Source organism: Thermobia domestica, chromosome 11 (genome assembly GCF_964235325.1).
Source record: "Thermobia domestica chromosome 11, izTheDome1.hap1.1, whole genome shotgun sequence".
NCBI lineage: Eukaryota > Metazoa > Arthropoda > Insecta > Zygentoma > Lepismatidae > Thermobia > Thermobia domestica.
In genome coordinates, this window is record NC_137464.1 from 111,339,644 (window position 1) to 111,366,444 (window position 26,801).

Below are 26,801 nucleotides of genomic sequence, written 5' to 3' on the forward strand. Positions count from 1 at the left end.
GTAAGCAAATTCATTTTATTAACGTTTGACTAAAAAGATAACTGCCGTGGTCAGTAGTCATCCCCTTTGATTATTAATAAATCAGTAGTACAGTTCATACTTGAAATAAGAAAAGACTATGAATAATATATAAAAAATTGCAGTGCTTATTACTGTAAGCTGTGTATAATCTTTCCCAATTATATAATGGGTTTGGTTCTTACTACATCTGTAGACACTATTATCAAGCTTTGAAAGAAGTATAAACAACCAAACAACTCAGTTCCAAACTTAGATTCTGAAATTAAATAAAATTTCGACTTATATAAAACAAGAGAAAAATATAAAGCTAGAAAACCAGTTTAACACTACATAGGAAATCTGTCAAAAAATAGAAATAGCAATTTAAAATCTCTTTTTAAAATTAAAAGCAGCAAATATATAAATGGCATATAAATCGAATCGTTATTTTAATATATCGCAGTTATTCCCTTAAGCTGAATACGGGTGACATCCAAATAACTGATGACAAAATAATTTTTGTGATGAAGAAAGAGGCTCAAATTAAGCATCCTAAAATCAAAAGAGCTAAGATTCACGTAGGTGTTTTACTCATGTGAAGGCTCGACCAACCAGCCATCGTTCCAATAAATCATAGAAATTGGACTTCAGGGACAATACATAATGTTTGTTCAATTAAGAAATTTAAGATTTTAAGTCAGTTATTTATATAAACTTTATAAGCGAAACAATAATATAAACTATTACACTAAAGAGTAAGATGGTGATTGTATAGTATTCATACTATGCAAAAATGATTCTGAGTTTCTTTTACAAAATTACTTGATTCTTTAATGAGATAATACTGTAAACGGTGCCGTTAAGTGTAAGAATCAGCTGAACTTATTCAGTATCCTATCAAAATCTTCCCAGTTACCTAAGAAATAAACTTAAAATATTAAGTTATTTTTAAAAAGTATTGAGCTGTTGGAGGTCAAAATTGAGAATGCATTTATTGCTGTATGAAAATAACAATGAAACCGTATACACACTATTGGTAACCTTCTGCCATTTGCTAGCAATACCATAATTTCGTCGCTGTAGGACTTCAGTAGTTTCTGCTCAGGAAACGATGACACGTGGTTTTCAAAGGCCTTCTTTGAAACTAACATAACTCCATACAGGGAATTTTGCAAGAACCAAAACAAATGATAATCTTATGATGCCTGATGCGGGTGGATGCATTGAACCTTCCCAACTAAGTTCTCTCAGTTTGTGTCGAACTGTTAAATTTGAATGTGGTATGGCGGTGTCAGCATGGTATACGACACTTTTTCTGTTGACCAGTTCCGACCGTTTCGTTTCAATTACTAGGTGCATTCGCGCTAACTGACGTGGTGCACTATGCCATTCCAATCCCGTCGAACACACAGCATAATTTTCCTTGACATTGTTATCCACAGACTTTCGCACATTGTTATCATAGGTTATCCACTTTTCATCATTCATGATTAACTGCTTGAGAAATGGCTCGAGTTCGTTGCATTTCAGTAGAGATTCGTAGATAGAAGTTCAGTTGAGTATTTGTTTTTAAAGTCAGGTCATGACATCCAAACATCGAGCTTCTTTTTGTAGCCAGCTTTCTCCAAATGATTTACCACTGTTTGCTCATTTACGATTTCATGACTGCTTACTTGCTCGAGTTTGGTGAAAAGTTCATTAATTTTCACGGAGCAATATGGTACATCTGATTATAAGAATTTCAACACTTCATGGACATATAGGCTCTACTATTAGTTTTGTCTATGAGCTATCAGATGATGTTATACCTGACCCGCTGCGACACATGCAACTTGAAATCTGGGACACTAAGGCCATCTCATGCGCAAAAGGCTCAATATTGCTTAGAGCTGATAATGTTTAATGAGTATTTTTACACGTTCCTCAGACATTTTACCAGTTTAAGCAGACAACAACGTTGCGGTAGCAGCTAAACTTCAAGGTCTGATATTAATTTGATTATTTTATGTAATTAATGTGCTATAGGGGTTCCTATTGAAAAGTAAAAAAATGAACTAATCTGCTAAGTTTTCATTCAGTAAGAAATAAGAGGAGTGACTAGAGAGCGGACTTTACTATGTATATATATCTTGTTCCATAATTAGACAGCTTTATTTAATAAGTGAATTAAGTACCATATCATAGGGATTGACATAAGTATATTTTTAGTAGAACAGCGAAAAGTTTAATCATAATATATTTTCAATTTCAGTATCCTGACCGGTCTGGGTAGCAAACAGTTTATATAACTTCAAGAAAAGAAGTTGAGTAGATATAAGAAATGCAAGTGCTGAATAGATAAATATGTAGATACACCAAGAAAGGTACTATCAAATTAAATCCGAACTTGAATCATCAAACATTATTTTAGCAACATTTTCGAGGCAGTGAAAATCATTGCTCAAGAATATTTTACAACTAATTGATATTGTAGGACTTACCAGGCCAATTTAAGAGTTGTCTCGTGCATCTTGGAGATTGAAGTTTCCAAAATGAATGCGGATGAACCATCTTTTGCCTGTTACTCTTGATAACGTATCTTGTCCATAAACAGCACAAATTTGTTCACAGACCTGTGCAGCATTTTCGCCTTTATCGAAATATAATTATAAAATGTAGTACAATTTTGCAAAAAGTTCGCTCATCTTCACGGCGCAGCACCTTACTTTTGATTATAAGAATTCCAACGCTTTTTGCACATCTATTAACTTCAGCTGTCGATTGACGTTAGGCCTGATCCACTGCAACTCAAGTATCCTGCGTTTTGAGACACTAACGCCATTTTGTGCTCAAAAGGCTCACTACTTTTTAGACTACCTGATATTAATGGAACATAGTAAATATTCGAGTAAATATGGGATTTAAGTGCCTGATATAGAGCTTATCGTGTGCCTTGTATTATGTGTCTATTTTTTAAAGTTTATCTCATTTAAGTACTTAGTTACCTTCATTTCTTTAATGCACTTGTTAAGTAATATTATGTGAAAGATATGAAACTTCAATGCATGCTTTAATACATGTGTTTTCTTTTGTAGGTAATACATTGTACGGGTCATGTTTTGACTGGGTCACCTGTCAAGCAAGAAGTGAAAGAAGAGTGTGGCACAAATTCCACAAATCAGCACTGTCTTGTGGCTATTGGAGAACCAATTCCTCATCCATCGAACATCGAAATTCCACTTGACAAACAGACGTTTTTGAGCAAACATAGTCTTGATATGAAATTCACATATGCTGATGACAAGTAAGTTTTGATATTTGGTTTCTTATTTCTTTCCTTATGTGTCTGCATAATCTGATAGTTACTTTACTGTACATGTTTATATGAATAAACTTGCAAAAGTCATGACTGTGTTCATGGAGCTAAAGGCTTTCTTCACTTCAACACTCATGAGGTGTAATTTCACCACGCTCCGACTTCCTTTACTTACCCAAGTAGTTCCAGGATCTCATTTTAATGAGGCTAGGTGAATCATAGAGCCGTATTAGAACATGAGTAGAGAAAAAAAAATCGCTAGTTGGCAGGTAGATACCTGTCCGATGCTCTATATGAATAATGAGGTTTCCTAAGGTAGCGTAAGAGTGTACAGTATGCATAGATGCATCAATTGTTAGTTTGATTGTTTTTGATGTGAGAAGCTATGCTGCATTGTAGAGTAGAGAAGAAAAAAGAGAGAAAAACTTGCTTAGGTAAGCCAAAAATGTGAGTCTTTACGTAATTTTATCAGACTTTACTTGTCTAGTCAAATAATTTTTCACTCATTTCCCACTTGATTTGCGTGAAATATAGTGTGCGTGGAAACCCTGTACGATTATACCATAGGCTGTTTTATCAATTCTGACCAATTCTTTACGTGAATAATTTTTGAGAATATAGTCGTAGACACAGAACGCTTTCGTACTATACAAAAGTTCTTAAATCCGGTATTTAATGTTCAACTCACAAGGGAAGGTCCCTCAAACTGTCGCTCAAATCTGATTGCCGCATAGCACATCTGATAGAGCATCATGAGAAATGAAACTGAGCAAAATTTAAGGTGCTATGGACCAGAAGGATAGGACCTTCGGGGCTTCAACATTTGAATATATATATATATATATAATGGAAATATATAGGTTTTAAGTAAATATCTTGAAAACCGTTAAAGCAATCAAAACAAAAATGTACTGTTACCGGTATGTTTAGTGATAATAGCGCATTTTAAATCTGTGCGCACTTTTATATGGTGCTATTTCAAACAAAATACTTTTATACTGAGTTGGCAAGACTGCTTCATCTATGGCAGCACTGTTTGTGGTTTTCGATAGGGCATTTTGTTCTCATTATATTGTGAATTTTTTGTTTTGATTGCTTTAACGGTTTTCAAGATATTTACTTTAAACTTACAAATTCCATAATATATATATATATATATATATATATATATATATATATATATATATATATATATATATATATATATATATATATTAACAACCTTCCACCGTCGTGCCTATTTAGCATGGGGATGAAATGTTAAATGACGGTCGAAGATCGCTGCTACTCACCATCTAGAATGAGTAGGTACAGGATGACGGAAAGAAACCACATTGAATTAACTTTGAATTAAACTTTGTATTTTCATTAAAAGCTTGTGTACTATTGTTGTTGATCGTCGACTGAGTATAAACGCAAGATCACATATCTTTAAGCAGCTAAGAATTTAACCACGAATAACTCGAACATAGCTGAGATACACGTACCTTTATACAACTGGTGTCTGGAACTGATGTCGATGCTCGTGGAATAGAATCACAGCGAAGTAACTACTGTGACATAAGTCGCAGTGGATCTCTATGTGAATACTCGATGTATGATGGTCCACCTCTGATCCTGTAGACTGATCATGGAGACTGATCTCTAAGACTGCTCCAAGACTGATCCCAATCTCTAAAAACCATGAGGTTTTATACTAAGATTCCAGACATCCTGGAATTCATTGTCGTTCACTTTCTGTATATCTCAGCTATTGGTAAAACGTTGGTTTCACCCGAATTACATCGTGATCAAATTCTCAGACTCACAAATTTCTGCAAACTCAACGATTATACCACAGTCAAAGTGTGTCAATGTTACGATGTTACAATCTGATGACAATTCAAAAACATTACAAATACAAATTACAATAGCTTACGAACTGACGACCAAGCGTCTAGCCGTAGCGAAACATCACATACACAAAACATTGATGTCAACACATAAACACACACACACGTGTTTACGTTACATGATAACATTGAGTTTCTTAACATTCGATTAATTAAATATACTTCCATTACCAAAAATAATATCTTTCTGAATAATATCAATGACATGTATCAACAATATATATTATTTATTTATTTTATTTATTTATTTATTTATTTATTTTTATTTATTTTTTATTCACATGTTGAAGCCCTGTAGGTCCCATCCTTCTGGTCCGTACATAGCACCTTAAATTTCTCATTATGCTCTATCAGATATGCTATGTGGTAATTAGATTTGAGCGACAACTTGTGGGACCTTCTCGTGTTAGGAGATTGTCTTTGCATCTATAATGCTTTAACTTCAGTAGCCCGCATATGACTGATAAAGTTTGGTTTATTTCATTTTGAAGAACGATTTGGAGAAGACATTGCTTTGAATAGCTTTTAAAGTAACTAACAAACTAGAAAATAATGACTTACCAAGCCAATCATATAGTGGCTAAACAAACATAAAAAATATAACATTCCGCATTTTTGTCAGAACTCAAAAATATAAAATGAAGTTAAAGTGTTGTGAAAAGTTTTAAAAATTAAGTTTGATTTTTTTAATATCGTTAGCCATTGAATGTTGGGCACTTGGGTGAATTAATTACATGAAATATATCCAGCTTCGGATGACTGTGGAAGAGCCACCGTATAATTTTATGGCTTACGATATTATAGAACAAGAAGTTATATTGTTTTAATTTGAGTTTGTTCTATATTATATAATCTAAACATAATACGAAAATTCAGGCTGCGTTATTGAGTCTTCGAAGAGGTCGTAAGGTCGTAAGCTGTTTTCAAAGTTCCTTTTAAATTTACACAATTTTCCTGTGAAAGCAGACACTGTTAATGTCAATAATTTCAAAGACTTTAAGAAGTGAGTTGAAACAGACTTCCAAACTATGCGAATTCAATACTATGCAAGCTTAAAGTAGTGCATGTATGAGTACTGGTTGCAGTAGAGTAATAAAATCAAAGATACAATCTGTTCCTCGAACGGTGAATCCATATCAAAAAGCCATTATTCGCTATTCCTTACTGTTCATGTTCTATGACAATAAGGATTGAAACCAAAAATAGTTTCTTTCAGCCACTTCCGATTTGAATAAAGGACAAGGGAAGAGATAAAGGGTGGTATGAATAAAATGGAGCCTAGACTCTGCTCACTTGAGATGAGCATGCTCTATTCGTGAGCAAACTCTAAAAATTTCGTATGAATAAAAACTATCAATAGTTTTGAGAGCTTACTCTTGCAGAAGCCGAGCATGCTCATAGAGGTTGCTCCTGGCAATTTCATTTCTCCTTTGTTGCCCACGTTTTCTCACGCGCGAGATGCCTTCGTTATCCTCTTCCATGTCGTCATCGTCTTCAAACGCTCTCTCAACAATGTAAAACTCGCCGTCTTTCAGATATTTAGCCACATTATGAAGGACAAAACAGGCTAGAATCACCGAAGGCACTTTGTTGGTCGCCAATCGTATTTTATTTTCCAGTATAGGGAATCGCTGCTTGACTTGACCGAAGCATCTTTCTATTATAACTCGTTCTACTTTGAAGCAGTTGTTGAATTCTCTTTCTCTTTCTGTAGCTGGATTTTGGAAAGGAGTCATAAGCCAAGGAGCAATGGCGTATCCAGAATCGCCCAGAAGCAAAGCTCCTGACCTGTTTTCTGTCATGACCACACGAACAGCTGAATTTATCCATATTCGGGAGTCGTGCACCAAACCTGGCCAGGAAGCATCAACACTCGTGAATTCCTCGTTACAATTACAAGTGGCTTGAACATTCAAACGTCCTTTACGATTTATGTACTCCTCCGCGTGTACATGAGGTCGTTTAATTTCCATATGTGTGCAATCGATGACCCCGATGGCAAAGGGAAAATTGTATTTTTGGCGCCACTTATTCATTTCTGCTTGCTATTCAGCAACAGTTGTTGGGAACTTTATCCACAGGGGAGCCTTTTCGATTATTTTGTCTAGAACATTTGCAAATGTCACGGACACCGTACTCTGATCCACACCTATATCCTCCCCTACCTCACTTTGAAACCCTGGATCACTCAAATATCTAAAAAAAATTCGCATTCTATGTTCGTTAGTAAGTGCCCCGCCTCTAGTTTCATTTGTTGCACCTAGGAAAACCACTTCACATTTTCTTGATCAAAGCGATACAGAGTTTTGTAGTCCACTTCCCACGTGTTTCTGCGCTCCTTGTATATTTTACGTCGTTGTAAATTCATTAATGCAGCCATTTTCACAACACACCTTCACTGCACGGCTTGAGTCAGCTAATGAGGTGACTCCAGATTTTTGGAGACAGTACTCCGAAGTGCGAGCACGAACTCGTTTTTATTCATATGAAATGTGAGCATGCTCGATAGTTTTCAGACCATGCTCCAGCACTGAGTAACCTCTCCGTGAGCATGCTCTCTTTGCTCTTCTTTATTCATACCAAAAGGAGTAAACTCCACAAATACTGGAGCATGCTCACCTTGCTCCACTTTATTCATAAGACCCAAAATCTCTTCTTGGGATACTGAATCGATTCCAAAAACCCGCATCTGGATACCTTTATTGTTTTTGTTCTACGAAAATTATTATTGAAACTAGAAATAATAGTTAACTTCCGGTTTGGTAGAATGTTGTGGATAGTTATGATATTTGTCTTGAGATGTTTATATAAAATAAATAAAAAAAAAAAAAAAAAAAAAAAAAAACACGCATCTTGATAGCCTTTACCGTTTTTGCTGTACGGAAATCAGTATTTAAGTAATTGTAAATTTGTACTATTTTCGGTTTCGGTAGAGTGTTGTGAATAATCATGATATATGAATAGTCTTGAGAGGCTGAATCGTTTACAAGAAACAGTTCTCACTACCTGTTACCGTTTTTGGTCTATGGGATAAATGTTGAAACCGTAGGTAATATTAAATTAGTTCCACTTCCGGTTTCAATAGAGTGTTGTTATTCATATGTTGTTTTGAGACACATTATATTGTTTGCAAATCCGCTTCTCGCTGTGTTACCATTTTCGTTCTATGGTGATAAACGTTGAAATCAGTATTGAAACCGTAAGTAATAGTAATTTAAACCACTTCCATATTTAGTAGACTGTTATAGATAGTTATGCTATGTTGTCTTGAAACGCTGAATTGTTTGCAAAAAAATCGTTTCTCGCAATCTGTTACCGTTTTCGTTGTATGGCGATAAACATTGTAACCAGAAATGATTAATTTTAACCACTTCCGGTTCGCATAGAGTTAATGGAGGAGATGGAACCTATCCTTGGGACGAAGAATCGATTGTAAAATCCATCTCGTTATCTCTTAACGTTTTTTCTCCGATACCTGTCAGCAGACAGACGGACGAAGCTATGATTTCCGAGACTTACGCGTAGCATGGTTTGGAATTCTAAAAGTGGCACTAAAAATAGTAGTGCATTAAAAATAAACAAGTGAAAGCACTATAAGGAATATTATAATTTTTGATGTCTGTAGCAAAGTTCAATATATATATATATATATATATATATATATATACATATATATATATATATATATATATATATATATATATATATAAAGAGCCACAAAATTTTATTTGAGCTTAGTGTCTGTTACATTGAGGGAATGTGTTCATCTTTTAACAAGTGATTTACTCTTCGGAAGTAGCCATAAGAAGTTGGTAGTAAGATTTCAGTATTTCAAATTGTTCTATGTACAAATGAGGTTGTATTTAGTGTAAATGCAAATGACAGTTGTGAACTTTTCCCATTACTTACGTGGCCTTACGTCATATTCGCAAGTTCTAGTGAGAAAGTGATGTTCGTCTTTTTAAAACTGATATGCTATTGGTATACGTGCAACAAGTATTAGGAACATATTTGACTTGTAAAGTCTTTTGACTTAGAATTTATCAATAGTGTGTTACTTAACTGTAAAACCTGACAATATCAGAATTTGTCGAATGTGATTTTGCTGACTGACATGGTTGAGCAGTCTAAGAATTGGACTGACTTTATCACAAGACTTGTCTAGAGTTGGAATCCTGTTTAAGGTATGAATGTTATGTATTGTCCTTTCATCACTCATCGTCTCCTTTAGCTTAAAGAAAAGAGTTGTGGGGAAATAACACTCAGAAAATTTCTACCATTAAATGTTTCTCTCTGTTGTTTTCAGGAATATCCATATCCTAACGTACTATGTTTTAGTACATTTCTTGCTTTCATTTTGATTTCCAGTTTCTGGCTTTTCGTTAATTGTATTACTGTGAACTGGACCTAAGTCTTTTATTATTAATTAATTGATTAATTGCTTAATTTATTATTTTTTAGTTCGTTCGTTTGTTCGTTTCAACTATTGTTTTCGTTGTATTCTTTCCAGAGTTATAGCCCGATGTTTGTAATGTTTTATAGCGGTTTTAGATAATAATATCTATTAGACGTTCTCTTCCACAATATATTGACCAATTTTGTCTGCCTTTGTTTGACTAATCATTTTTTCACAAGGTAAGACATGAGAACAACGGGCACAACAGATATTGGAATAACATATATTTGGAAAGTATATTTTCCAGTCCTTACACAATATTAGTAAGCATAGTAATTGTTAATTCTAGATCTTTCCTTACAGTGGGTTCACTTTATGTCGTTGTAAGTAAAATTCCTGTGTAATGCATAAGTTCTTAGAAAAGTGTAAACGTCAGAAAATAGTGTAAACGTAATTACATACATTATTAAAAACATATCTAAGCACTTGAGCTAGACGCTTCAATTGGAAAGAAGTAAGAAGAATAGGAAAAAGAAAAAAATAGTACAGTAGGCGTCATGTTGGATTTGAGAGTTACGACCAGGCTGAAATATAAAGAATTTAGTGAAGGACGGCAAAATTAACGGAACTGGTGGGTCAGTAAGAATGCAGGAGAAGATGGAGTAATAAATAGAAAGTAAATATTATGTACGATTAATACAAGAAAAAAAATAGAAAATACAAGTTAATGAAGAAACAAAAATAAATAAATAACAAGCAATAATAATAATAATAAATACAAATTCCTAAGAGTAACTAAAAATAATGAAAGTAAGGGGAGTGCAATATATTGGAGAATGCAAGTATACATAGCAAGAATAGTAGTAGAATAAAGAAAAAAATTGACAAAGGTAGTGAGATAAGGTATTATAGATGATTAAGACCTTGGGCAGACAGGAGGATGGAATTCACGGGATATCATTTCAGCTCTTTCTTTGAAAGACCTAGAAGAGTGTGGGGGAGGATTTGGAGGATACTTACGTGAAAAATGTAATCAAATGTACTTTCGTGATTTATTTGTCTATTCTGGGATAGGTAGATGGCGAACTTGAGTTTGTGGAAGTACATGGGATTGTTGGTGCAAATCGTCAATATAAGAGGCTAGATATTGGGTGCATTTAAGGATCTAAAGTGGGGTTGAAACAATGGTAGCTGCCGAAATGATGAAAAGTTTTGTTGGACGATATTGAGCAGTCATTCAGCTGGATAATGTATGATATTAGTAGTATGTTTTTACAATGAGAGAAAGAGCTGAGGGAAACACATTGAGCAATGGGGGAGAAGAGATGGGGTAAAAAATGGAGTAAACAAGTTGGCAGTGTGCGCGTAGTCATGGATACACAAGTAGTTTGTCTGCAAAACCATCCACTACTCGATGCTTATCTTTGCCTTTCACTACTGCTGTTTATTAAGGCCAGGTTTCCTGCCATCTCCTTTCCCTTCTGATTGTTCACTGTGAAGAAAAGGAACAAGCTCTGACGTCAGAGAGCATTCAATTGGAAACAGGTAGTATTGAGGGTTTTTGTGGGCTTTTTGCGTCGGTGAATTGTTTATTGTTAAGGTTGACGATACATTTCCTTTTTGAGTGTGCTGATGATCTATTGTTGAAAGAAATATAGTGAAACAAATAAGGGTTTCTGAATGCCAAAAGGATCTCGTTTGATATGGTGAGCGGGTAAGAGCTTGTCAAGTGAAGGTTGTATACTGTTGGTAGGTTTGATATGTATGTCAGTCTCAGAATGTCCATTCTCAACCCTGGTATTCAAGTCAAGGAAGTTGACCATATATTTGGAGAAGGATCAAATGACTTCGACTAGGCACTTGTTGTTTACGGAATGTATGACTATATCCAGTGCTGAGTGATCACGGATTCAGATTAAGAAAAAATTTGTAAATCGAAGACAGAGGAAAAGTTGAAGTTAAGCGGAGTATTTGTTGTTCAGGCACCTCATGAATAGGTTGACGCATGAAATTGGTCTTGCAGTTGCTTATGACATGCTCTTGATTTGGCGATAAATTATTTAATTTCAGATGTTCAGTAGTTCGTGTTGTTTTTGTTTGTTTTGTTAATTTATATTTTATTTTCCTTTTTCCTGTATTATTCGTATTTAAATTTATCCGTCATTATTACTACTTCGCTCACCTGCAGTCTTACCAAGCCATCCGTCCCATATTATTTGCACTTTCCTCCACTATATTCTCTTTCAGCCATGCAACATCACGAAGTCCTGCATTTTAAAATGGCATCCACGTGGGCGGTATACAACTATTTGGTCTAGGAATTAATTCGTGCGGGTGGACAAGAGATGGCGCAACGAACGGAGCGTCCCACAGTTCCGTGTATCCACACATGTGTTGCAAACCCCTGTCATCGCGTATCGTTCGTAGTATAGGGCAGTGGATTAAAGCGTCAACAACACCAGTTTGTAGTTAAGTGAACATGGCGCAATTTGTGCCTGATAAGGTGTTTTTGCGGGGTGTCCTGCTGCATTACTTTAACATGCAGAAAAGTGCGACTGAAAGTCATCGTATTTTGGTGGAAGTGTATGATGACCATGTTCTAGCTGAGCGAACGTGTCAGAAGTGGTTTGCACGGTTTAGAAGTGGTGATTTCGGCTTGGCAGACCAAGAGCGAGCTGGACAGCCAAAAAAATTTCAAGACGAAGAATTGACAGCATTGCTCGAGCAGGATTCGTGTCAAACGCAGGAACAACTTGCAGCAGCATTAGGCGTTGATCAAACAACAGTCTCCAAACGCTTGAAAGCCATGGGAATGATTCAAAAGATGTCACATTGGGTTCCACATGAATTGAAAGACAGAGACGTTGAAAGACGAAAAACCATTTGCGAATTGCTGCTTCAACGACAGAGCAGAAAGGGGTTTCTGCATCGAATTATTACGGATGATGAGAAGTGGATCCATTACGAGAACCCTAAACGAAAAAAGGCCTGGGTGAAACCAGGTGAACCAGGTCCATCACAACCAAAACGAGATATTCACTGTGCAAAGGTTATGCTGTGCATATGGTGGGATATGAAAGGTGTGGTGTACTATGAGCTGCTGCAACCGGGTGAAACTATGAACGGAGAACGTTATCGACAACAATTAATGCGTTTGAAGCAAGCTCTGGCCAGAACACGACCAGAATGGGAGAACAGACATGATAAACTTATTGTTCAACATGACGCTCCAACGCTCCAACGCTCGCCCACATGTCGCAAAACCGGTCAAAACCTATTTAGAAAATGTCGGATGGGAAGTTTTACCCCACCCGCCGTATTCACCAGACGTTGCTCCTTCGGACTACTACTTGTTCGATTGCATGAACAACGATTTGATTGGACAGCGGTTTACTTCAGAAGATATCGAAACATGGGTCTCTGACTGGATCGCTTCCAAGGATGAGGACTTCTTTCGCCACGGAATCCGTACATTGCCTGACAGATGGGCGAAAGTGGTGGCTAGCGATGGACAATATTTTTCTTAAGGTATTTATGTATTTTGTGTTTGTACTACAGCTTCAATATGTGCGTACCAACCGCACGAATTAATTCCTAGACCAAATAGTTTTGATTTTTTTCTTTCGTTCTTTTCCTTATTTGATGAAATATTTAGCGAAAGAGCGTAGTGTGTCTATTTTTCAGTATATGCGATTACATTGTTCGACAGATTTTTCATTTTATTTATTTATTTTTTGGTATGAACTTAACGTATGTAGTTTTCAGACTGTCGAAGATGAATTTGAGCTTAGTTTTGGTCCTAGACTCTACAGTTTCGAAAGAATGGGATAATATTATTACTACCATTCTTTCGAAATTGCAGAGTAATAGTAATAGTAATAATATTAACCCTTTTAAAGTCATGCTTTTTAAAAATGAAATTTCAGATTTTCACGTAGGAAATAGATGTTCCTATCTTAGTTACTTTAATTTCATAGGATCTTCATAATGATTTATGCTTTCGAATGATACCACATGTGCATCACGGCCCGATAAATTTAAAAGATTTCCCATTGAATTATGTTGATTAGCAATCTGGGCAACCTTGGCCGGTCCTAGAGCCAAGTAGCAACACCAAATCTACCCAGAAAATACGTTATTATTGTATAGATATGCGGGAAAAATGTGTATTGTTATGCAAGCTTTTCCCTGATATTTATTCCATCTATCAATACAAAACTTGGCACAGTCATTTCCTAATCCCCATAGTATTTTTAGAGATACATTTGGATTGTGTGTTTTTACCCGGACCACTCCAGAGGGGTCCAAAGTTGATGGTAGGGATCTCTGGAGGGAATTGTCCCGACATTCTACCAATTTTCCCCTGTTCAAGTAGATTATGGGCCCCAATACATAGCACCTCTGGAAAGCTTGTTTCATGGTGAAGAGAATAAACTATAAACCATGACTTTCCAATGAACAGTGTTGATGCAATAGCTATTTCACTGCGAGTCTACGATTTTCTTTATACTAACAGAGTTAAAGGGCCCCAGGGACTTACTCCGTTGTCCATAGCACCTAATTTTTTGTGCATGAACACATCTTTATGTTTATCGAATAGACTAGATTTGGTTCGGATGTCCAGGTGAAATGTTTATGCCCTTTCCTTGTAAGATTTTTCATGAATTTGGATCATATCTATCGTTTGTACTAAAGTAAAGTTTATTCATTAGCACTCCTTGAGCTTGGTACAGTTCGCAGCAAAAAACCTGCAAATAAAAATTCATTGTTCTTCCACAAATAAAAATATATATTAGCTAGAGAAGAAAAGGAAATTATAAAAATGTAATAATCTCTCATTAACCTAGAATCTATCCTGACTAAGGCAGAGTACAGGTGGTGGTTGAAATATTTATCAAGTCATAAATCATGCAAAATCCATGTAACAAGCTTTATTATTCTTTAAATAGTACAGTTTGCATAAAATGAAATCTATTACAATAATGACGATGTTTATTCATTTTAAAAATTGATTTATGGTGTCTTTGGTTAATAGTGGTCCAAAAGTTTTCAGTTTGATTACATTAAAGTTTGATTTCCCTTTTACTTGTAAAGAATTCTGCAATAAACTGTTGGATTTCATAACAGAATGAGAGAAAATCAAACAATTTTCCTCTCTTTTTAGATCGTATTGAGATACTGCTACTTCACTTCATATAGTTGATCGTATGCTCAACTCCATTTTATGTCTCAAACTGTGTAATTTATTTATGTTCAAAAAACGATTCTATAGGCTTTTGGAGACTAAAATTCCACCGAAAATAGAATAGGGGTCAAGTAAGTACGCTCATCATGCAGATAGTGAAGTAACTACTAACTTCCATGATAGTGTCGATTCTACGGTATTACTTACAACACAGTGCCTACTATTTACTTTCATAAATACGAACATAACAAGCCCTTGCCTCATATACTTTGTCGTTTATAACAACCTGAGGACCTAAGTTTCATGTGTCGCCAAGTACGTAACATTTTTAAAAACATAAATTAGGTTTGAATAAGTCTTTATGTAGACCTGTCTTATTATCACCAAGTTGGTTTAGATAATTATAGTGTAAAATCGTGACATTAGTTTTCTCTTTTCCAGCTTCTGAAGTTATAGGAAGGCTTAAGCCGTGGTTTTCCAGGTCCAATGTTCCCAAGCCATGATATAATAGTGCAATTTTATATTTGATAAACAAGTATTCGAATACATGACTTTCAATTTCTGAACTTGACATTTAAATTACTTTCAATTCCATGTTTAACGTCCTTTAAGTGTTTATTTAGGCATGACACTGATACTTTAAAATTTAAATTCCTGAATGTATTTTTTAATTCTTACACCAATATTATTTTTGGTCAGACTGATATTTGACTCCTTGCACTCAGATTGATTTATAAATTGCGGATATTTTACCGAATCTATGAAAAAACTTTTGTGTCTTCTTAGATTATTTCAAGTATTTTTGGTTTAAGAGGGAGGGTGTTTAAGTAGACTATTTTGAAAACCATTTCTAATTGTAGTTACATTTTGCTTCTCTCTGTTTTTTTTTTTTCGGTTTTGTCCAATTTTTTTCGACCCTACCACTGTTCAATAATTTTAAATTTATTTAGTCCATTTTTGTAAAGTATATAAGTGACTTATACCAATTTATTTATGAAAAATTCAGTTGTATTAAGATTAGCATCATACTATATGGATTAAACGTATTATAAGTGAAAAAAATAAATGAAGTAAATTTATGCAAAAACAAATTCATTAATCATATTCGTTCTCTAGTCTAAGGAACAGAGTGCATATGAACTTAAAACAATAATTTTAGAAAACTTATTTTCAAATTCAAAAATTGGTTAAATAGTATTGATTTTTGGTTTATTAAAGCTTAAAAAACTTCCAAATGGAATTATTCACAAAATATCTTGTAATAACAGTAAATTATTACCGAGCAAGAAAATGAGAATACACATTGCTTCAGAAAAAATCATGAAAGGCATTGTTAAATCCATAAATCTCATCATTGACAGCTCATAGTTCTTAGTTGACACATTGAAATCAAGCTAATTTGTCACAAAGTGTGTTCACTTAAAGTAGATAAGAAAGAATTTCCTCTTTGACTAATCACTTCAGCAAGATTAATCCCAAATAACAAACTTTCTGCTTTCTTAGTTCAGTATTTCAATCAATTTTTCTCAGTCACTTAGATTCTGAGTAGGCAGTAATTGGAGCTTCTAGTTGAAGTCACTTTTTTGGTAAACGAAAATTAATTGAAATATATTAGAATGAATAATAAAATATTACTTTATAACAAAAAAAATTGAAATTAGCCTCATTATTCATGCTTCGAACAATTTTATCCATTGTATTAGATTCTGCAGATTTGTAATTAATCCGTTAAAAAGTTCACAATTAAATTAATGAGTTATCTGTTAGTATTTAACTTAATCAATTACATTTTACAGGAGTTAATTTTTAATTAATAATCATTAAAAATATTCTTAACGATTAAAAAGTTAATCGTTATTTTTTGTCAAAATCTATCTGAATTGAATTTTTTACAAATATGTGAATCCATTGTTTTGTTAGTGACTTGTGAAGAATGCTGTTCTTCGATATTTATATTTCAAATATTAAAGGACAATTTGTTTGTTAGTGACTTGTGAAGAATGCTGTTCTTCGATATTTATATTTCAAATATTAAAGGACAATATTCTATTGTCAGCGCAATCAACTAACTTATCGTTAAATAAATAAATAAATAAATAATAATTTATAACAATAATATAAATAGAATAAACCTTTAAATCCTTCAAATGAGCTTCTAGGATTCTGGAAAAATGAAAAATATAAAAGTACTGGAATTAAATTTGCATTTAAAATTGAAACGAAAATACATTGCATACTCAATATAATTCAGCATATTCCAATAAGGATAATAATACAAGGATCAGAAACTGGTAGAAATACTTTAACTTTCAGAAATCACCAATGTTTTACAAATTATACAAACAATATTTAAACATAGCTTTATGTCTTAAAGAAATATTGAAAAAAAAATCTTTCCCAATACGAAGGTTTATTTTTCAATCCATTGGATGTAACTGTAGCTTATCATCCTTCCTAAAGTTCTATACATACAGACGTGACGGAAAGAAAGATACACATAAAAGTTAAAGAACATGCGATGAATGCGAAATACTAGGGCCTTCCATATCGGCTTTCTAAACATTTGAAAGAACATAATCGTCACATACAGTGGATAATAATAATAATAATAATAATAATCTTAAACTAAGTCAGGAGTTTAAAGTGTATTTCAGAAGATCTACACATGCACCTATAAGCACAAATATGTGGGATTTGGGTAAACATTTTTTGAGCAATACCGATTTGTGCATCAACATTTCCTTGAAAAATATTAAAAATAGTTTTGGAAATTATTCCAGCTGTCGGCAAGAGCGGCTATCATATTATGTCGGCAAGAAAGAAAATAATTTCGTCACAAATAAATGAAGAGCAAATAGTATTTCAAGAAGTATTTAATCAGAATCGTATACAGAAAGTAAATATTATGTTATTATCATGTCTGTTTTGCTTTTTCCTATTTTGATTTCAATCATCTTATACCTGGATAAGTTAGCTAAATTTTGAGATACGATATTTTCTTCTACATTACTAGGATAATAATTTACATTACTGAAAAATGTATTAATTTGACCAATTTCAGTATTAGCCCTAGGAATTCCAACGGGGTTAGGGAAGTTCTCGGAACCTACAGTTTTGTTTAAAAGAATTCCAACAAAATGTTATTAGCCAGTTGTTCTTCTTTAATCATCTCTTAGTTACACTTACTTAGACAATTTGCCAAAATGATGTAAAAAATTAGTTCATGAGTGGCTATAAAAATTAGGGTAGTAGGTCTGAGTCTCCCCCTCTTCATTTCGCTTGGGATTACCTGGAACCATTTCATTTGAACATCATAACAAAAAGCTAAGTAGCAGACTGTTATCTAGCCAGAATATCAAAGGTAATTTTATCTCCCATGCCTCCAAATTAAATACAGTATGTACGTATCTGATCACACTGCCCAACCAAGCAACACTTTTGTACTATTGGCGGCAAATGTGTCTGTTTTTATACACGTTCTTATCAGCGTGACATCAACAAAGAATACTACTCCTTGCTGTAGAGAAAACAACCTTATGTACGAGGGTACATGAGTGCTCATGATCTAACGAAATTTAACTATCCCCTTTACCTTTAATTATATATATATGTGGGTTTGAGGAACCTTCCTCTTCCTTTGCGATTACCTGTAACCTAAATAACTTGTGATTCATAGGATTAATATTTCATCGTTAAGATCAATATCCCTTACACGACTCTTATAAACCCTACCAAAAATGTTATTCATTTTTATTTATCGTGATCACTGTAAGAGTGCAGACATGGCATTCATATTTTCTAGAAAGATGATTTCTTGTAGATATTTGTTCGAAATTCACTTATATTTACCTCAAACTGTCATTATTTTCTTTCTCAGCTATAATTCGCGACACTAGGGTGAGTTATATTTAATCATAAAATAAATATTGAAATTTATTAACCTGTTTGTAAAGGAATAAGAACCTTAAACGTGGCAGTAATGTTTAGTGAATGTTGATTTTAGTTTTAAAGTAACTAAAATGAAGTTCGTTGAACTCGAGTTCAGGAGCAAAAACACACTTTCGTGTGCTATGTATAGTCCTTGATTACAAGTGTAATTGAGATAGTATGTATATAAAACAAATAACAATAATGTGTTTTGTTTTCAGAATTGGCGAATTTCTTGGGTACAACCCTGAGGATCTAATTGGAAAGTCAGTTTATGAATTTCATCATGCAATGGACAATGAGGCATTCGAGAAGGGCTTCAAAAGCCGTAAGTATATGATTCCCTCTTTTACTATATCGTTGTTTTTCTCTGTCAATACTTTCATTGTCTCAGGAAAGCTTTGTGATGTAAAAGGACTATTACAGTAGTACAAAAGATTTGCTACAGTAAAACTACAATCAAGCAACCAATATTTGGGTCGTGAAAGCTGATCTGATAGTGTGCTACGTAAGAATGACAGAGAGATTTAGGATTTCTGGGCTTTCGGCATCTAAGGCCATTTAGCCCTTCACGTCTTGAGGGATGACGTCCCTCGGCGAGCACACAATCCAGAGAAAGGGAAGGAAGAAATAATTGTAGAAGGAAGCAAGCGGCCTGGGACCTATAAGTTATTTACCACCCCGGCATTTACCTGGTGTGAATGAGGAAAACCCAGGAAAACCTCATTCAGGGTGGCTGGCCCTAAAAGCGTTTTACACTTTTTCGACCGAATGCCCCCACTGGGACTCGAACCCGGAACCGCTCACACCGAAGGCAAGAGCGTTAGCAACTACGCTACGCGAGGCCATGAATGACAGAGAGAAAATATATATGAAAATGAAATTTTGAGTTTTACGTCCAACGATTAAGCTAAAGGAGACGGTGATAATGAGAAATGAATGAAATGGTGGAATGAAGAAAGCGGGAAGAAACGGGAAAACTCCGAGGAAACCCACGCACACGATGTTTGTCCACCACAAGGTTCACTTGGCGGAGGCTGGGATCGAACCCGGGACCCCAAGCACTAGAAGTGAACGCTCTACCACTGAGCCACCGCGGCCCCATATATACTTTCCTTTAAACATGTACTTCAAAAGTAATTCCTTAAAGGATACCAGGACATAACAGCGACGCAAAGGTAGAGCGCTGAAGAATATAACAACAGCACAAAAATAAACAGTAATAACCAGTGGCGGCGATTGGACGTTAAAAGTGGGGGGCAAGACATGATCTGAATATTTGTATATCAGTGTTTGTTTTCCTGGTTGATGCTAACCCTTCAGTTAAAATACTGTATATCGTATTTCATATTTTATTAAGTAAATTGACAAGAGAAACGCAAGTAGGTACTAGCCATTTGTACGAAGGTGTAAGAAAAAAATTGATTCATTGCTCATGAACATCTTAAAATTCTGTCTGGAAAATTGTATGAATTGTCTTGTTATTGTCTTGTTATTGTAAAATTGTCTTGTTACTCTAATTATTTAATAACAAATTTGTAAAACAAGTAAATATAAAGGATAATATTAATCATAATAATGAATAATGAGCCTTGTTTTGCAAAAGTTATATTGAAACTGGGGATTAATGAACATCTTATATTTTTAATTCTACACATGCTGTTGAATATATGTTATTACTCTTAAAAAGACAGTAAATACTACAAGCATATGCTACGGCATTTAAATAAATACATTTGCAGCTTCCCGAAACATGTTCATTGCCATTAGGTGCAGTTTTCACTTTCTTGGAATACATCTAAACTCAACAATCTTTACAACGAATTACTCCACACTCCAATTATACAAAATAATCCTAAAATCTAGAATTCTGTTGAATTCACTAAATTTAGTTGTTTATACACTCGTACACCCCTAAACACATCACTTCACTAGTATATTACACTGCAAAACAATACAAAAGATAGAAGTTGTTTCTTGTTATTCTCTTTTTAATCAATATTCTTTACTATTAGAAAGAAGAAAAGACATTTTAGGAACTGTCAATTTTTGTGCAATTAAAGAATAACTTGTGAAAAACTTTTTTCCTTTTTTTCTTTCTTTTTTCGAAATGATATCTCAATTAGTTTCAAAACGGCTGACTAACATATCGAGCCCTTGTAAGAAGAAATGAAAGTACGCTGGAATTGTGGAGATAAAATAGGTTAATTTTGGGCCATTTTCCGTGGCAATTAAAACGTAATTCGTGCAGCTTTCATAACTCCACGGGAAGACAACCAATACGTACTCACGTAACGGCAAATATTATATGGCATAATGTTTTCTATGAACCAGTAATACATACAATAACTTTACATTTCCAAATGATATACAATAATGGGTCACTTCAAAAAAAGTGAGGGGGCAATTGCCCCCCTTTGCCCCCCCTAATCGCCTCCCATGATAATAGCCCGTTAAGAGCGCTAGCGCGCTATATAGCGTCGTTAATATTGGTCATCAGAATTTTAAACTCCTGTTCCTACATATAACTCGCTTACGACGTACTGAAGTAATTGGCTATTTGGCTATTCGTAAATATCTTCATTGTGGTGCCGTAAATACATAAATTTATCGTCATGTCTACCTTCGCTGAGATTCTTTGAGCTGAGCTTGATTACGTAATTATTGGGGGCCAAAACAGCTTATATAAAACGAAGGCATGTAAAAGTACTAGAACACTGATTGCAAGTGCTTAAATAGTCGTTGTAATAGAGAAATCTTCGTGTCTATGCGTTTAATACTTCTTGTCGCATAAATTACGAAATGGTGACTTGCATGTAATAGAATATGATTTAGGCTTAAAGAATAATTCAGTTTTTCACTCGTCTCAGCTAAATAATGTCTAGGGTAGTAGTTAACCTAATTCTGTAGGTTCTGCGTAAACTAAAGGTTCATCTCAAAGATATAAAATCATAACAACATTATTCCCTCTTAATAACCATTTATTCAGTAAAAATGAGTCTCTTATTTGAAATTATTTTCTAATTCAGATATTTGAGAATTACCAAACTGGTTACTCTTATATCAAAATTTTCTAGAGTATCCTCTAAATTTGTATTCTCTATAGTTTATCTAAAAACTATCTAAATATATGAGGCTGTGAAATAGAGCAGAGTTAGCAGCTCTCATTTAGGGGCGCCCTCGTTCTAGGAAATCTTTCTAAACTTTACATAGGATAGATTTGGTCGGGTTGAAGGTTTTGCCTTATATAGCGAAGATCTTTCGATGGATCCAATAGAAGAAGAAAAAACGAACCAGTTCTCCGTTATATAGAAGATAGATTCAGGAAACAACCAAGCTATTCATAGTCTCTTAAATAAGACTACTTCAGGAGTATCGAACCCATTACTTGAGAACCCAAGATCAAAACAACCCACTTGTTCCTGACTAATGGAACCAGAGAAAGCTTATATATTTACTCTCTCTTACAATTCCCGTCCTAGGCCGAACACGGCTTGGGATAATTAATTCGGTATTTGTATCTGTAAGGTACCTAAAACTTACGGAGTGCAGTATATATATATATATATATATATATATATATATATATATATATATATATATATATATATATATATATATATATATAAATGTATGTAAACATCACTTTCCCTGATTAAAAGAAAGGAGACCTACTTCTACCTAGTTATTTGCATTCGCATGATTCAAAAGACAAAATGAAGAAAAGTTCACCTACTCTCTCATCATCTACTAAAAGACCTAACTTAATCTTCGAGATTTAAGCTAGAACTACTACTCGCGACTGAAAATCACTTGAGTTTATATAAGGGTGAGAGAAAGAGAAAATTCAGAATATATATATATATACACTCAAGTTACAGAAAAAAATTCCTCTCATAAAGCAGCGTTGAAACAACAGTTACTTAGAAACAGTATTTTTAACTATGAAACGATTTAAGAGGCAATTTAGTTAAAGTAAGAGAATTAGCTATAAGAATATAAATACAAGATAAAGTTAACACAAATAAAAAGCAATAATATGGTACTTACATCTAGACAATTTAAATATATGAATTAACCTTTAAAGCATTAACCACATCTGGCATCTGTTAAATTCCTTCATGTTCCTTGATTTTATTCCGGTTTGGTCTTAGGCCGTGTGAGTTAGTGAATAACTTTGTGTCCGTGGGCTATCGCGAGATTTCATCCCACCAATCCTTCCACAGTCATTCACTTCTTTAAATCATCCGTCCTCTTTAACCTATAGAGAATAACCGTGAAGATTTCATTTTACTGTCTATTCGAGAGGAATAAGATTTTGGGTTGTCTTGCGGCAGAAGGGCACGGTTTCTGTTCATTAATTCCGGGTGCTTTGGCGGACAATGGCAACTCCATTCCAGCTACTCGAAGTACAAGTTCGATCGCCCGTAAAAGCTCACAATGAATTATCTTCATATAATACTAGGAAATAGAGCATCACCTTATCACTGGTGTTCGATATAGCTTCCGACGCCTGATCCGTGCTTAACTACTGGTAATGTACGTAAAGATTTCCGAAAAATGTCGTCTTTTTGTCTCGCGTTATTGTTCTCTTCAGGAAACTCAGATACACAGGGTTTTCCAGTAGTCTTGCACACATCCACTCGTCTGTGCTTAAGCTAGCTGGCTGTGCTTAAGCTAGCTAAGGTACGACTCGGCGACTCCGAATGCTTTTGCCGAACTTCTAAACAGTGACTATGTGGGAATTTTAGATTCCGAGCTCGCCTGGCAGCTTCCAAAAACTAGTCGAAGTTCTTGCTAGCCGAGTGAAATTAGTTGAACCGTTTGGTTGTTATACTGCTATCAACTGCCCTTTCATATTTTGCACAACAAATGTTCCATGTTCCCTTCGTGATGTTATGGGTCAGTTCGAACTCCTAAAGCAAAAGTTTCGTTAGCGTGTACAAATTAGCCAACAGTTCATTATTTTCAGCAATCTGTGAGGTCATAAAGTATGCCACAGGAAAAGAGTATATCTAATGTTGTAGTTAGCTAACAATGTAGAAATCACCTAGAACTATATTTTTAATTGTGTATTTTCATCGCCTTATCCTTACCGAATTGACTGTTCCATAAACATCGAAAATCATAATGTTAAATTTTTACGAAATTTTCGATGAACATTTAAATTTTTCTTTTATTTTAAAAAGAAAAAATGTAGGGTGAGTGGATGGATTTTCACTTCCTCAGTACTGGGTAATTGAATCCCAAGCAGTAGGGTTGTGAGAAAATCTTCTAGAAGATATACATAATGTTTTGTCAGAATCATATATTTTTTACGAATGCTGTGGTGGTACATATTTCCTAATTCGGGGGAACTAAATTCACTGCCTCATTCTCAACTGATTCTAAACTCAAACACTGCGAAGATTATGATTCGGAAGTCTCAGAAATATGTATTTCATACTCCACCAATATTATTTTCTGTTTACGAAAGTTATCGTGATTTCTTTTTCCTTTTTAATTGTGAGAACGATAGATTCCTTTATTTTTCATTCCATTTAAAGAGGTTGGGAAGCTTCAAACGAAATATACGCCAAAATGCTTAAAAATCGAACATATATTTTACGAAAATTATCGTGGGTCATTTCTCCTAACCTGGGGGATGAGGATAATTCACTCTTTCATTCTTGATATACTTTAATCCCAATCGTGAGAAGCCTCAAAGAAAATATATACCTTATTGCATGAAAATCCATTAATTTTAGTGAAAGTTATCGAGAGAATTAATATTTTCTTACCATACTATTTAATAAGGAAACTTCAAAGATTCAAGGGAACATGGAGTCTCATTCGTAGAGCACTCACCTCTGCAAGGGTCCTGGTTCTGTTCCAGACTATGTAATTTTGTGGACAACATTGTGTCCATACATTCTTCAGTTTTCTCGCACTACTTATCATACTACTAATTATTTCATAATCATCCACTTTCATTAATCATCCGATTTCTTGAATCTAAAAGGTATAATCGTGAGACGTAAAACTAGAAATTTAATTTTATCTAATTCATTTCGAAGTTTAGAGTAACTTCTCTTTTTTCACCCGTTTATCTGTGACCGATTTCAATCACAACCAATAGGAACGAACAGCTGTCCTAAAGAAAATATACACTACGTTTTATAAAAGTGGAGTATTTATTTTCAGGGTAGTGGTTTATACTGGAAAATTATTTTGTATATAGATCAACGAATATGCAACATGGAATGGATTTACTCTCTCTCATCTTCTTATTCAAGGTGGAGTGCAACTCTAAACAATAAGTTTATTTCGAAAGGTTAGATGAACCTCATGCCAAATTTCACTAAAATCGAATAAGTTTGAGAGTTATCGTGGAAGAAGCAGACGAGCAGATACACACATTCCGTTCAAGTCTAATGATAGAAATTCGCTTCGCTTTCTTCAATAATAATAATAATAATAATAATAATATAATACTACTTGGGACTACTATACAAAGATTATCATTATATTATTATTATTCTTTGCTCACCAATAGGACGTCATATTCGTGCTTCGCTGGAGCCTGCGGCTCCACATGCTCATCCGCGATTCATATAAAATCTGACCCGTAACAAGTTCGTACTAAAGAGACAGCGCAACTCTATGTGGAAACTTTTCCAAATAAACCCTTTATCATTGGTCCCGGACTGTGTGGAAACTTATGAAGTTGTTTTAGAAGTGTTATGAACTGTATTTTAATGCTGAAGACATTGTAATATTGGGTTATCTATCAATGATTAATATCGTTAAAATGTTATTTTGGTCAGACCATTAAGTTGCATTTTGATTAGTTTCATTATTGGAGTTTAACGACCTTTTTTCATGACTTTAATGACTTTCGACCATTTCAACTTTAATGAAGAAATAACAATATGTTCACTTATAACACGAAAAGCGTTTAATTACTACTTTACTGCATTAAATATGTTAGTTCAATAATCAAGGATAGTCGATTACTCAATAGGAAAGAAAAAGGGCAAATCGGTGGGCGAAAAGATTTTCTAGTTCGATCGAATTGCATGTAGAACTATTAATGTACTTTGTCAAAAATATTTTAGTAAAAATTTAACAGTATTAGCATTATCAATAACTGTTCTGAAAATGTAGTAGTTAGACGAAGGGAAACAAAATTATCATTTAGCATTTATGCATAAACTAAAAGTTCAGCTTTTTTGGAGCTAAAAAAATCTTTTATGAAGAAAATTACGCGGAGCAGGTGTATATATTTATATACAAAGTCTTTAATTGTGGTCGTTTAAAATTCAAGCAGGAGAAGGTTAAAAACGCTATACCCAAGTTTCCTATTTCAAACATAAAAGGGTGTCATTAGTCTTGGAATATTCTGGTACACAACATATCTGCAGGCTATTTATTATAGTACAAATAGGAGCAAGTTAAGATTCAAAGTATAGTCCTTCGTGTTAGATTGTCTGCAGCCACCTTCCTGCCAGTTTCCTTGATTCTACGTCTTGTCTTTAGAGGCAAAGAAGTCACACTGCTGTTTCCACCTCCTGCTGTCTCGAAAAACACCGTCATTTCAGAAAGTGTACCATGGACAGAAACCGGTAGTTATCTGAAATGACAAGGTCAGAAATATATGACGAGTCTGGCATCAGTTCGATACCATCAAGTTCCTGCATTTTTTATTGCGTTTTTTAAAGTAAGTGTGTATTTTATTTGTTTTGTCCAGTTGCAGCAGGGTGCACTTTCGGTTTACCAGTGCAGGATATTTTTTTGGCATAGTGCAGCATACATCGGAATTCACCATCCGGAATGGATGCTGGAAAGATCGGCATTGATGATACGACCGTTAGGAGCAAACTTAAAGTGAATTATCCTCTCGTAAATCCACATAGCATGACTTTATGCTCGAAGTGGCCTTGTTTAACGACCGGTTCTTTAAGTTGGCTCTTGCATAGCCACTGTTTTTGCACATTCGGATATCGGGTAAACATCCACTTTTTGTCGCATATAACAATCCATTTGTTTCAGGAGACACACATCACGCGAGTTTTACAGCAGTTGCTGGCACACATCTATTCTGGTCTGACAGTTATGTGTTGGTGG

The 26,801-nt window shown here is 34.5% G+C and overlaps 1 protein-coding gene across 5 annotated transcripts in view; it reads left to right on the forward strand.

Moving 5' to 3' along the window:
- LOC145664358 (protein similar-like) overlaps window positions 1-26,801 on the forward strand; it is a 422,904-nt gene that overhangs the window by 207,948 nt on the left and 188,155 nt on the right. For all 5 annotated transcript variants that reach the window (XM_081730989.1, XM_081730988.1, XM_081730991.1 and 2 more), the window contains exons 5-6: window positions 3,075-3,283; window positions 18,917-19,023. In XM_081730989.1, coding sequence (XP_081587115.1) covers window positions 3,075-3,283; window positions 18,917-19,023 — 316 coding nt within the window. The remainder of the gene's footprint in view (window positions 1-3,074; window positions 3,284-18,916; window positions 19,024-26,801) is intronic.